Raw genomic sequence first — 13,202 nt, forward strand, 5'->3', positions numbered from 1 at the left:
ATCGATACCAACAGAATAAGAACAAGTCTTTGATATGAATTACTAGTCTGCAGCAAGGAATTCGGTATCATTGAACGCGGATAACGACAACCGCCGAAACAGCCATTCTATAATGGATGTCACTCTGAACAATCCCTTCTAACCACAACCGAGAGAGAGACAAATTTTCACCAGCGATCAAGACGACACACTGAGCGTAAATATATATATTGATTGTTCCCGAATGAGTGAGCATTCATGTGTAAAGGATTAGCATTTCAATTGTTATAATTATCACTCAGTAGTGACTTCTTAGTTGACCCCCACTTCCCCCTTTGTCTAACAAGCCACCATGCCGGTTTAGCCCACTAGGGCACATTCTCCTATCATTTCTTGTAACCATATTTACTGTTTGTTTGTTTGTTTATGCATTTCTGTGAATTACTTAGTGAGTAATAAATAAATGATGTAAGACAATTGATGTATAGATGGCTCATAGTGAAGACTGGGTTCGTGCAGATAACCAACAATTTACGACGTTTGGAATAAATCAGAGGACCACCCCTGAGCCCAGTTAGGGTCAGGCCTCCTGGGACAGCCTTTAATGAGGTAAAGTAAATAATTCATTCATTCAAAGACTAATTGATCAGATAAAATATCTGAAACGTTATTTTAGGAAATGTTAACTTTGTAATCTGAATATTTTTCCTTGGTGCCCCGATTTCCTAGTAATTACAGTTACATGATTAATCAGTCTAATCCCGTAACTAATTACAAAGAATATTTGATAAACTATCAGTCTTCAGTTAATGATAGTAAAGACACGACATTTACTATAACAGTAGTATTCCCCCCTATGTCTACTATCCTGACTATAGGCTAGTAGACTACGTGCGCACACTATAAATAATATAATAATATAATATAAATAATTATATTGGGACCCTGGAGACCGGGGGCTATGTCCCATGTCTATGTTCTATATACTATGGAGACCCCTGCCCCACCGCTCCGTGGCAAGATCATTGACATGGGGTTTGGGCGGCCCTTGAGCACCACGACACACAATCCTTCTCCACGCAATCCGTGACCTACATTCACAAGATAATAAGCATAGGCCTATGAAGCTACTTCATTGGAAGTGTAGCGTACATAAAACACCATACCATTACGCACAAATCTGTAAGTTAACCTTTCGTTCTGACATATAGGCTGCTGGCCTAGCTGTTACTCTCTAAAATACACTATTGCTCTGTGTTGGCATATGCAGGGGATTAAAGATAACATTGTTACGAATTTGAAGGGTGTCTGCGCGCAACTCCATGTCTCATCGCAGTCTGACAACGCACCATGGCTGTTAGAATGGTATTGCTTTGGGGGTACGGTGTGTGTGTGACGCCTGTTTGAACGAGTGTATTAGACCCCCAACCCTTCTCCCCACACACAACCACCTGCATACACACACAACCCACCTGTCTCTACCTATGCATTTATTAAAATATATAGATATTCTTTTCTTTATTGTTTTAATTGTTTTGATTGTTTTGATTATTTACTTTCTTTTTAATTAACAACAAAACAATACAACAAGTACATGGGGGAAACACAAGTAAAGAATATACAAAGTACATTTGTGCTAGGGAGTACAATATCACATTACACAGGGACCTTAAGTGACATACACACATTTATAATTCTAACAGCTTTTTTGTTGGCAGAGTATTTAATTGTCTTCAAATATAAACTCAGAAAAAAGAAACTTCCCTTTTTCAGGAACCTGTCTTTCAAAGATAATTTGTAAAAATCCAAATAACTTCACAGATCTTCATTGTAAAGGGTTTAAACACTGTTTCCCATGCTTGTACAATGAACCATAAACAATGAATTAATGAACATGCACCTGTGGAACGGTCATTAAGACACTAACAGCTTACAGACGGTAGGCAATTAAGGTCACAGTTATGAAAACTTAGGACACTAAAGAGGTTTTTCTACTGACTGAAAAACACCAAAGAAAGATGCCCAGGGTCCCTGCTAATCTGCGTGAATGTGCATTAGGCATGCTGCAAGGAGGCATGAGGACTGCAGATGTGGCCAGGGCAATAAATTGCAATGTCCGTACTGTGAGACTAATAAGACAGCGCTACAGGGAGACAGGACGGACAGCTGATCATCCTCGCAGTGGCAGACCACGTGTAACAACACCTGCACAGGATCAGTACATCCGAACATCACACCTGCGGGACAGGTACAGGATGGCAACAACAACTGCCTGAGTTACACCAGGAACGCACAATCCCTCCATCAGTGCTCAGCAATAGGCTGAGAGAGGGTGGACTGAGGGCTTGTAGGCCTGTTGTAAGGCAGACATCACCGGTAACAACGTTGCCTAAGGGCACAAACCCACCGTCGCTGGGCCAAACAGGACTGGCAAAAAGTGCTCTTCACTGAGGAGTCGCGATTTTGTCTCACCAGGGGTGATGGTCAGATTTGCGTTTATTGTCAAATGAATGAGCGTTACACAGAGGCCTGTACTCTGGAGCGGGATCGATTTAGAGGTGGAGGGTCCGTCATGGTCTGGGGTGGTGTGTCACAGCATCATCGGGCTGAGCTTGTTGTTTTTGCAGGCAATCTCAACACTGTGCTTTACAGAGAAGACATCCTCCTCCCTCATGTGGTACCCTTCCTGCAGGCTCATCCTGGCATGACCCTCCAGCATGACAATGCCACCAGCCATACTGCTCGTTCTGTGTGTGATTTCCTGCAAGACAGGAATGTCAGTGTTCTGCCATGGCCAGCGACGAGCCCAGATCTCAATCCCATTGAGCACATTTGGGACCTGTTGGATCGGAGGGTGAGGGCTAGGGCCATTCCCCCCAGAAATGTCCAGGAACTTGCAGGTGCCTTGGTGGAAGAGTGGGGAAACATCTCACAGCAAGAACTGGCAAATCTGGTGCAGTCCATGAGGAGGAGATGCACTGCAGTACTTAATGCAGCTGGTGGCCACACCAGATACTGACTGATACTTTTGAATTTGACCCCCCCTTTGTTCAGGGACATATTATTCCATTTCTGTTAGTCATGTCTGTGGAACTTGTTCAGTTTGTGTCTGTTGTTGCATCTTATGTTCATTCAAATGTTTACACATGTTAAGTTTGCTGAAAATAAACACAGTTGACAGTGAGAGGACGTTTCTTTTTTTGCTGAGTTTAGTTCAATTTCTTTTTGCAAGTTAATAAAATGTGGTGTTTTGTGAATATGACCATTGGCCAAAATAATAATGAAATGAATTACATAAAATGGTTTCAAATTATTTCTATCAAAAGTAAAGAACTTCATAAATGTACAATGCCAAAAAAGATGCAACACTTTGTCAGTGGTCATTACAAAAGGTACAATTTGCATCAGCATATTGATTGTGCTACCAGGGCTGGTAAAACCCTGGATCATTGTTATTCTAACTTCCGCAACGCATATAAGGCCCTCCCCGCCCTCCTTTCGGAAAAGCTGACCACGACTCCATTTTGTTGCTCCCTGCCTATAGACCGAGACTAAAACAGGAAGCTCCCGCTCTCAGGTCTGTTCAACCAATCTGATTCCACGCTTCAAGATTGCTTCAATCACGTGGATTGGGATATGTTCCGCATTGCGTCAAACAACAACATTGACGAATACACTGATTTGGTGAGCGAGTTCATTAGCAAGTGCATTGGCGATGTCGTGCCCACAGCAACTATTAAAACATTCCCCAACCAGAAACCGTATATCTATGACAGCATTCGCGTGAAACTGAAAGCGCGAAGCACTGCTTTTAACCAGGGCAAGGTGAACGGAAACATGACCGAATACAAACAGTGTAGCTCTTCCCTCCGCAAGGCAATCAAAGAAGCTAAGTGTCAGTATAGAGACAAAGTAGAGTCGCAATTCAACAGCTCAGACACAAGAGGTATGTGGCAGGGTCAACGGTCAATCACAGATTACAAAAAGAAAACCAGCCCCGTCGCGGACCAGGATGTCTTGCTCCCAGACAGACTAAATAACTTCTTTGCTCACTTTGAGGACAATACAGTGCCACTGACACGGCCCGCTACCAAAACCTGTGGACTCTCCTTCACTGCAGACGACGTGAGTAAAACATTTAAACGTGTTAACCCTCGCAAGGCTGCAGGCCCAGACGGCATCTCCTACCGCGTCCTCAGAGCATGCGCAGACCAGCTGGCTGGTGTGTTTACTGACATATTCAATCAATCCTTATCCCAGTCTGCTGTTCCCACATGCTTCAAGAGGGCCACCATTGTTCCTGTTCCCAAGAAAGCTAAGGTAACTGAGCTAAATGACTACCGCCCCGTAGCACTCACTTCCATGATCATGAAGTGCTTTAGGAGACTAGTCAAGGACCATATCATCTCCAACCTACCTGACACCCTAGACCCACTCCAATTTGCTTACCGCCCCAATAGGTCCACAGACGACGCAATCGCAACCACACTGCACACTGCCCTAACCCATCTGGACAAGAGGAATACCTATGTAAGAATGCTGTTCATCGACTACAGCTCAGCATTTAACACCATAGTACCCTTCAAACACGTCATTAAGCTCGAGACCCTGGGTCTCGACCCCGCGCTGTGCAACTGGGTACTGGACTTCCTGACGGGCCGCCCCCAGGTGGTGAGGGTAGGTAACAACATCCCCACCCTGCTGATCCTTTTGGGGCCCCAAAAGGGTGCGTTCTGAGCCCTCTCCTGTACTCCCTGTTCACCCACGACTGCGTGGCCATGCACGCCTCCAACTCAATCATCAAGTTTGCAGACGACACTACAGTGGTAGGCTTGATTACCAACAACAACGAGACGGCCTACAGGGAGGAGGTGAGGGCCCTCGGAGTGTGGTGTCAGGAAAATAACCTCACACTCAATGTCCAGGGAGGAGCGAGGAGAGGGACGGAAGCTATACTGTTACTTTTATACTGGCAATACTAAAGTGCCTATAAGAACATCCAATAGTCAAAGGTTAATGAAATACAAATGGTATAGAGGGAAATAGTCCAATAATTCCTATAATAACCTCAACCTAAAACTTCTTACCTGGGAATATTGAAGACTCATGTTAAAAGGAACCACCAGCTTTCATATGTTCTCATGTTCTGAGCAAAGGAACTCAAACGTTAGCTTTCTTACATAGCACATATTGCACTTTTACTTTCTTCTCCAACACTTTGTTTTTGCATTATTTAAACCAAATTGAACATGTTTCATTATTTACTTGAGGCTAAATTGATTTTATTGATGTATTATATTAAGTTAAAATAAGTGTTCATTCAGTATTGTTGTAATTGTCATTATTACAAATACATTTTTAAAAATCGGCCAATTAATCGGTATCAGCTTTTTTGGTCCTCCATTAATCGGTATCGGTGTTGAAAAATCATAATCGGTCGACCTCTAGTAGTGAGGTATGCACAACGCATCACCCGGGGCTAACTACCTGCCCTCTAGGACACCTACACCACCCGATGTCACAGGAAGGCCATAAAGATCATCAAGGACAACAACCACCCGAGCCACTGCCTGTTCACCCCACTATCATCCAGAAGGCGAGGTCAGTACAGGTGCATCAAAGCAGGGACCGAGAGACTGAAAAACAGCTTCTATCTCAAGGCAATCAGACTGTTAAACAGCCATCACTAACATTGAGGGGCTGCTGCCATACATGTAAAAAAATGTATCACTAGTCACTTTAAACAATGACACTTAATATAATGTTTACATACCCTACATTACTCATCTCATATGTATATACTGTACTCGATACCATCTACTACATTTTGCCTATGCCGTTCTGTACCATCACTCATTCATATATCTTTATGTACATATTCTTCATCCCTTTACACTTGTGTGTATAAGGTAGCTGTTGTGAAATTGTTAGGTTAGATTACTCGTTGGTTATTCCTGCTTTGTCGGAACTAGAAGCACAAGCATTTCGCTACACTCACATTAACATCTGCTAACCATGTGTATGTGACAAATACAATTTGATTGGATTTGATGTATGTATGTTGTTTTTGTTTTTTTACTTCTTCATATAGTGGTTGGCAGGATAATATTTCTGAATAATTTTATAAGAAACTTCCTTAATAAGGATATTTTTTTCAATTTTTGCCTAAAATGACATACCCAAATATAACTGCCTGTAGCTCAGGACCTGAAGAAAGGATATGCATGTTCTGGATACCATTTGAAATGAAACACTTTAAACTTTGTGGAAATGTGAAATGAATGTAGGAGAATATAACACATTAGATCTGGTAAAAGATACAAACAAAGAAACGTGTGTTTTTTTTCTTCTTCCAATCATCTTTGAAGTGCCAATGACTAGGAATCTAGGAATCTAGGCACAATTTAGATTTTGGCCACTGGATGGCAGCAGTGTTTGTGCAAAGTTTTAGACTGATTCAACGAACCATTGCATTTCTGTTCAGTATGTTGTATCAAGACTGCCCAAATGTGCCTAATTGGTTAATTAATACATTTTCAAGTTCATAACTGTGCACTCTCCTCAAACAAGGAGAGGGGGGGGGGGGGGGGGGGGGGGGGGGGGGCACACACTGTTAACAAGTAGGTATGTGTGTGGCAACATCCAAACTTTTTTCCAACAGATATTATCAATAAATCCATTCCAAAAGGCATGACATAAGGTTTAGATACAACATCCTGTTGAAACAAGGCTTGTATAGATCTATTGTTGTTGAATGGACCAGAAGAGAAACAGATCTTTCCTAGTGATGAGTCAACAGGGTTAATCGTAGGTATGTTCGGAGGGTCTTGACACGTTCCTGAATAATAAAGCAACACCTGAGGGAATGACATCTAACACAATTGCAACATCTTTAGGTGTTACAGGGATCTTGTAAAGTGATAAGAATTCCTTATAATTCAGTAAAAGACCCTCTGCATTTACAAGTTGGCTCATCAATAGGATATTATTTCAAATCAAATTATATTAGTCACATGCGCCTAATACAACAGGTGAAATGCTTACTTATGAGCCCCTAAACAACAGTGCAGTTTTAAAAAATACGGATAAGAATAAGAGATAAAATGTAACAAGTAATTAAAGAGCAGCAGTAAAAAATAACAATATATACAGGGGGGTGCCGGTACAGAGTCAATGTGTGGGGGCACCGGTTAGATGAGGTAGTATGTACATGTACATATGTACATTTGCTAGCAGAATTGAGGGAAATGAGGGTTTATTCAATCGCCTTCGACTTCTCACCAGGCAGCCCGCTCTCCCGCCTCTCTTTTTCCGCCTCCTCTTCACGCAGATCACGGGGCTCGGGCCTATTCCCAAGGGAGCCGTATATCCTCCTCCTCGGGCTCGTCAGAGTCGTGAAAGAAGAAGAAGGATTCTGCTAGTCCGTTGTGAGTAATCGCAGTCCTGATGTCTTGAAGTTATTTTCGGTCATAAGAGACGGTAGCGGCAACATTAAGTACAAAATGAGTAAAAAAAAAAAAAGTTACAAACAAAAAACACAATCGGTTCGGGGCATGTAAAACGTCGGCCTTCTGCTCCGGCGCCATTTCGGAACCAATATTCTAAAAACAAATACCTTTTTTTTATACAATATGTCCCGATTATTCCATATATAATATCTGTGTTGAGAAAAAATATGCTTATAAATTAAGGACCATGACAAGAACCTGCTGATGAAAAGCAGAGAGTTTCACTGGAACTTTGTCTATATTATAATTGCAAACCAACATGAAAATAAGGTCACCAAAAGTAGAGAAGACAGAGGAATAAAATTCCACATAGAAGTGGGTCTTCTTAGGATTTTTTTTATACAATTGATCTTAAAAGTATTATTTAAGGTAGTCAAGTCCATAAAATTCAGCCCACCATTTTCATAAGTGTTCATTACAACAGTTTTCCTAATGTAATGGGTACAGTTTCACCACAGAAAGTTGAAAAGCATCTGGTCTATCTCCTTGCTTATTTTACTGTTAAGATGTAAAGATAGAGTGCCATGTGTTAGTCTAGAGATACCTTCAGCCTTGGTTATTAGGACTCTACCTTTTAAAGATAAGTCCCTCTGTAGCCATTGATTTAGTCTTCTGGGGTTTTTTAATAAGAGGGTTAAAATGTAGTAAGCCTCTAGACTTCTGATCCTTAGTAATGGTTATGCCTAAATGTGTAAGTTCTTCTTTTACTGGAATACCATAAAATGAAGGTGTCACAATCTTTGACAGCTATGAGTTCACATTTATTAATGTTAAGATATAGACCAGACACATTGGAAAAGGATTGTATCACATTGATCGATATGGGAATCTGACTAGCATCTTTCAGAAAAAGTGTAGTATCGTCAGTCAGCTGGCTTATAATAATTTATTTACCAGCTATGGAAATACCTCGTACGGGACTATTATTTAAAGAATTTGTAAGAAGTTGGGATTAATAAATATAGATACAGTGAGATAAGATAACCTTGTCTAATTCCTCTCTTTGACTCAAATCTAGGTGAGGTGCCATGTTTCAGTTTGATAGAGCAGTTACCATTCGTATAGAGCCAATAGCCTTACAGAAAGGGAGTGGATGAGGAACTGATGATCTATTGTGTATTTAACCACACCGGCAACTTGGATGCAATAGGTGGTTTCCTCCTGAAAAGAATCAGTGGCACAACCTCTTCCAGATCACAATAGGCCTACTTGGATATTATGTTTAAATTGTGTTATTATGTTATCATTTGGTTATTATGAGCTAAAAGAGAAAGGATTTCCTTATTACTAAAGTAAATTCTAAAACTGCAGGCATTTCAACGGTGGCGCCCACAGCAACAGGGAGCCAGGGAGACCAAACCCCCTACTTTAATTTTGAACTACAACTGCGACTTTATTCTCAACATTTTGACTTGATTCTTAAAATTACATTTCGAGTATATTCTCGAAATATTGCCACTTTATTGTCGAAATATTGCCACATTTTTAAAGTACATCGCCTCACCTTGCCCGTATACCTATTTAAGCGATCCGCCTACAACCCTGTCTTCTGTGACAAACGCTCCCTGCACGACATTAATTGATAAGTAATGCTGTCCAATCGACGGAGACCAGCCGTAGAAATCCATCCAATGGTAATTTTAGGAGGGGCGGGATCCTCAACCCCGCAATGACAAGATTGACAGTGTTGTAATTCATTATTTTTAACCCGATACAACGCACATTTATTTTGTTTATATTTTCCCAATCGTTATTTTGGCCTTAGTCATTTTGCCTGACATTTTAAAAGAAGCGAGGTCGTTAAGGGAAATACGATTTGTTTATTTTTTTGTCTAAATGTGTTGGTTTCATTTCGCTTGCGCGGTCTTAAAACTGCATTTTTTGTAAATGCTTTCGATGGATTTGCAATCTGCAGATTGATTGATTCCGACTAGGCTAAATATAGACAATCATCTGTGGGCTAAACAGTCGTTTTAGGTGTTCTGGTAAGTAGGCTAAAACGTCTTGAAACTGTTGCTCAATACATTTATTCTTATGTGTAATTTTATCGTAGAAGTGATTCATTAGTACATATAGCTGATGAGCAAGTTTAAAGGTAGTTGATACATTTTGGATGATGGACAGTTGCTTTTTTCCACAAGCTATTATTCTAAAGAGATGTTTGATTATTGCAGTGTTATTAATGTGTTTGTTATTCATAGATTAAATGGAGTATTATTATAGGCTGTATTTGTATGATTGTATTGTTCTAGTCTGCATCTGTCTGTCTGTATCCACCCTGTCTTCAATATGGTGCATCTTGTTCTCTCAGTGATGGGGCAGGGTCCTGGACATAACCATGAAGTCCTCAGGAAGAACACTATGGTTTGGCTCCCCAGCTTCCTGCATGGTGGGACTTCCAGCCTGGTGTCCACTCTCACCACCTTCCCCATCTACAAGATCGTGTTCCGCCAGCAGCTTCACAGCACCGTAGTCAGCCAGGCGATAGGCCAACTCAGGAAGGAGGGTTTCCTGAAGCTCTACAGGGGGGTGGTGCCCCCTCTACTGATGAAAACCCTGAATGGGACACTACTTTTCGGGATACATGACACTTTCCTCCACTGTCTCTCCTCCATCACCAACCCCTGCGGTGTCATCCCTCTCCCCGCGTTACCAGCTGTGGCCGGGCTCGGCACAGGCATCGTGGAGGCCTTGGTGTTCACGCCATTTGAGCGTGCGCAGAATGTGTTGCAGAACGGGGGCAACGACCGCAGCCTGCCCACCCTGAGGAGTGTGTTGGCCCGGCTGGGGGCAGAGAGGCTGGGGTCGGGGTACTACAGAGCTTTCATCCCCATACTGGCCCGTAACACCCTGGGAAGCTGCATCTACTTCGGTCTGAAGGACCCCGTCAGTGCTGCTCTGAGGGAGAAGGGGCTTCCTCCTATGGCCTCATCCTTCCTGTCAGGAATGATAATCAGCTCCATGGCGATCAACCTGCCCCTGTATCCTCTGTCTGTGCTGGTGGTCAACATGCAGGCTGGGGTGGTGGGTGAGGCAGCGGGGGTGAGGGGGAGCTGGAAGGCACTGTGGGAAGGTCAGCTGAAGAGGAGCGTCCCCCTGCTGTACCGTGGAGGTTCCCTGGTTATCCTCAGGAGCTGTATCAGCTGGGGAATCACAACAGCCATCTACGACCAACGCTCCGCACACTGAAACACAACACCTCATTGCTCCATTCCAGACAAGGTCTGCGTCACAAATTGCACCCTATTCCCTTTGCAGTGCAATTTGGGAAGCACCCAGGAAGAACTTCTCAAACTTTCTCGTCTCTCTCTCTCTCTCTCTCTGTCTCTCTCTCTTTGTCTTTCTCTCTCTTTTGCTTCCTCTCTCTTTCGCTTCCTCTCTCTTTCGCTTCCTGTCTCTCTCTCTCTCTTTCTCTCTCTCTCTCTTTCTCTCTGTCTCTCTCTCTCTCTTTGTCTTTCTCTCTCTTTTGCTTCCTCTCTCTTTTGCTTCCTCTCTCTTTCGCTTCCTGTCTCTCTCTCTCTCTCTCTCTTTATATCTCTCTCTCTGTCTCACTCTTTCTCTGTCTGTCTGTCTGTCTGTCTGTCTGTCTGTCTCTCTCTCTCTTTCTCTCTCTGTCTCTCTGTTTCTCTCTCTCTCTCTCTCTCTCTCTCTCTCTCTCTTGTCCTTTATCTGCCTGGTGTGAAACCTGAGTGGTGGGTGGTCACCTGGTAGGCATGCACCATATTGCGCACATCCGCTAGAAATTATGAGCAGTTAAGTCAAGATCAAAGGAGCAAAGGAGAGAAGAGCAGGAGAGCAGGAGAGGAGACCACGTTTGACTATTGAAATGGTATCCTTGGTGATGACTGCTGATATCTTATGGAGCTGTTCTGTTCAGGAATGCAGCATGGTCTCAAGGATGGTCCAGCAGCTGCAGTTGGGCACCACTTTATTAGTCAGGCCGTGCACATTTTATTCAATGTTTAAAAAGTCAACAGGAAAACTTTTAATTTGACAGATTTCTATTTTGTTTTTGAGGGACAGTCGGTAAACATTTAATTACATTTGTATGGCCTCAATGATCAAAACTCTCTCTGATATCAGGTTTTTATGAGCCAAAGATTACTGTGCAATGATGTTTAATGGTTCTATTTCTCTCAGGTGCCTCACTGTGTCTTATTTTAAGTCCTGAATGTATCAAAGCCTAGGAGATCCATTTATGTTCAAGGTGCTCTAACAAGTTTCGTCAACATGGGCTTTAATATTTAAATGAACTGCATGTGAATCAAATGGGATATGTATCACTGTCACGTTCTGACCTTTATTTCCTTTGTTTTGTCTTTATTTAGTATGGTCAGGGCGTGAGTTAGGGTGGGCAGTCTAGGTTTGTCATTCTATGTTGGGGTTTTGAGTTCAGCCTAGTATGGTTCTCAATCAGAGGCAGGTGTCATTAGTTGTCTCTGATTGATACTTAGGTAGCCTGGGTTTCACTGTTGGTTTGTGGGTGTTTGTTTCCTTGTGAGTGTTTGTCGCCACACGGTATTTTGTTTTTCGGTTTCATCACATCGTTTATTGTTTTGTATTTCAGTGTTCAGTTAGTTTTTAATAAATCGTTGTGAACACTTACCACGCTGCATCTTGGTTCGATCCTTACTCCTCTTCAGACGAAGAGGAGATCTGCCATTACAATCACTCAGTATAGGCCTACCATTCTATTGTCTTATACCTGGATACCATTACCAACTTCCCTTTCTCACAAAATGGACTATAAGTGTATCTATTCTATTCTAATGTATTCTATTCTACTCTGAGAGGAATACTTGAATGATAATGTTTTGACCTCAGAACATATCCCAGACTCTGTACTATACAATGTTGATCCATCAAGCTGCACAAAACTGAACAAAAATAGAAGCGCAACAATTTCAACGATTTTACAGAGTTACAGTTCCAACAAAGTGATCAATCAATTGAAATAAATCATTAGGCCCTAGTCCATGAATTTCACATGAATGGGCAGGGATGCAGCAATGGGAGGTCATAGGTCAACTCACTGGGGAGCCAGGCCCAGCCAGTCAGAAGGATTTTTCCTCCACAAAAGGGCTTTATTACAGACATAAATACTCTTCAGTTTGCGGTTGTGAGGTCGGTGGACGTACTGCCAAATCATCTAAAACGATGTTGGAGGTGGTTTATGGTAGAAAAATTAACATTAAATGATCTGGAAACAGTTCTGGTGGACATTCTTGCAGTGAGCATGCCAATTACACGCTCCCTCAACTCGAGACAAAACTGCACATTTTAGAGCAATCTTTTATTGTCCCCAGCACAAGGTGCACCTGTGTAATGATCATGCTGTTTAATCAGCTTCTTGATGTGCCACACCTGTCAGGTGGATGGATTATCTTGGCAAAGGAGAAATGCTCACTAACAGGGATCTTAACGAATTGAAGCACAAAATTTGAGAGAAATAAGCTTTTTGTGCTTCTAGAACATTTATGGGATGTTTATGGGATGTAACACATGTTGCATTTATATTTTTGTTCAGTATATATGCCTGAGCATTAATACATGTTTTATCAAACCACACTTGACTTTCATCTTGCAAGTTATTCTGAATATGTGTATGCATTTTATACGGAACTTCGTGCTGAGGGAATTATCTTCCTGTGACGAAAATGCTTCTTGCATTGCCCTGTAGGCTATGCTGTATATATCCACAAGGTGGCGCTGTGG

The 13,202-nt window shown here is 42.1% G+C and overlaps 1 protein-coding gene across 2 annotated transcripts; it reads left to right on the plus strand.

Annotated features, from left to right (window-relative positions):
• The first annotated feature begins 7,012 nt into the window (after positions 1–7,012).
• On the plus strand, positions 7,013–12,092 carry LOC110489145 (solute carrier family 25 member 53). Of its 2 annotated transcripts, none has more exons than XM_021561744.3 (2): positions 7,013–7,406; positions 9,799–12,092. In XM_021561744.3, the coding sequence occupies exons 1-2, from the start codon at positions 7,184–7,186 to the stop codon at positions 10,674–10,676; spliced, it is 1,101 nt and encodes a 366-aa protein (XP_021417419.3). In that variant the 5' UTR covers positions 7,013–7,183; the 3' UTR covers positions 10,677–12,092. The 2 variants fall into 2 exon arrangements, with proteins under 2 accessions (XP_021417419.3, XP_021417421.1); XM_021561746.3 differs by lacking the exon at positions 7,013–7,406 and adding an exon at positions 9,118–9,472.
• The last annotated feature ends 1,110 nt before the right edge of the window (positions 12,093–13,202 follow it).

The sequence above is a fragment of the Oncorhynchus mykiss genome, chromosome 14, assembly GCF_057628025.1.
Source record: "Oncorhynchus mykiss isolate SJ-2025 chromosome 14, ASM5762802v1, whole genome shotgun sequence".
Classification (NCBI taxonomy): domain Eukaryota; kingdom Metazoa; phylum Chordata; class Actinopteri; order Salmoniformes; family Salmonidae; genus Oncorhynchus; species Oncorhynchus mykiss.

Coding starts and splice junctions, on each gene's coding strand:
- LOC110489145 (XM_021561744.3), top strand. CDS start 7,184: ATGTACATGTACATATGTACATTTGCTAGCAGAATTGAGGGAAATGAG. Junction 7,407..9,798: donor AAGGATTCTGCTAGTCCGTT/GTGAGTAATCGC, acceptor TTGTTCTCTCAG/TGATGGGGCAGGGTCCTGGA.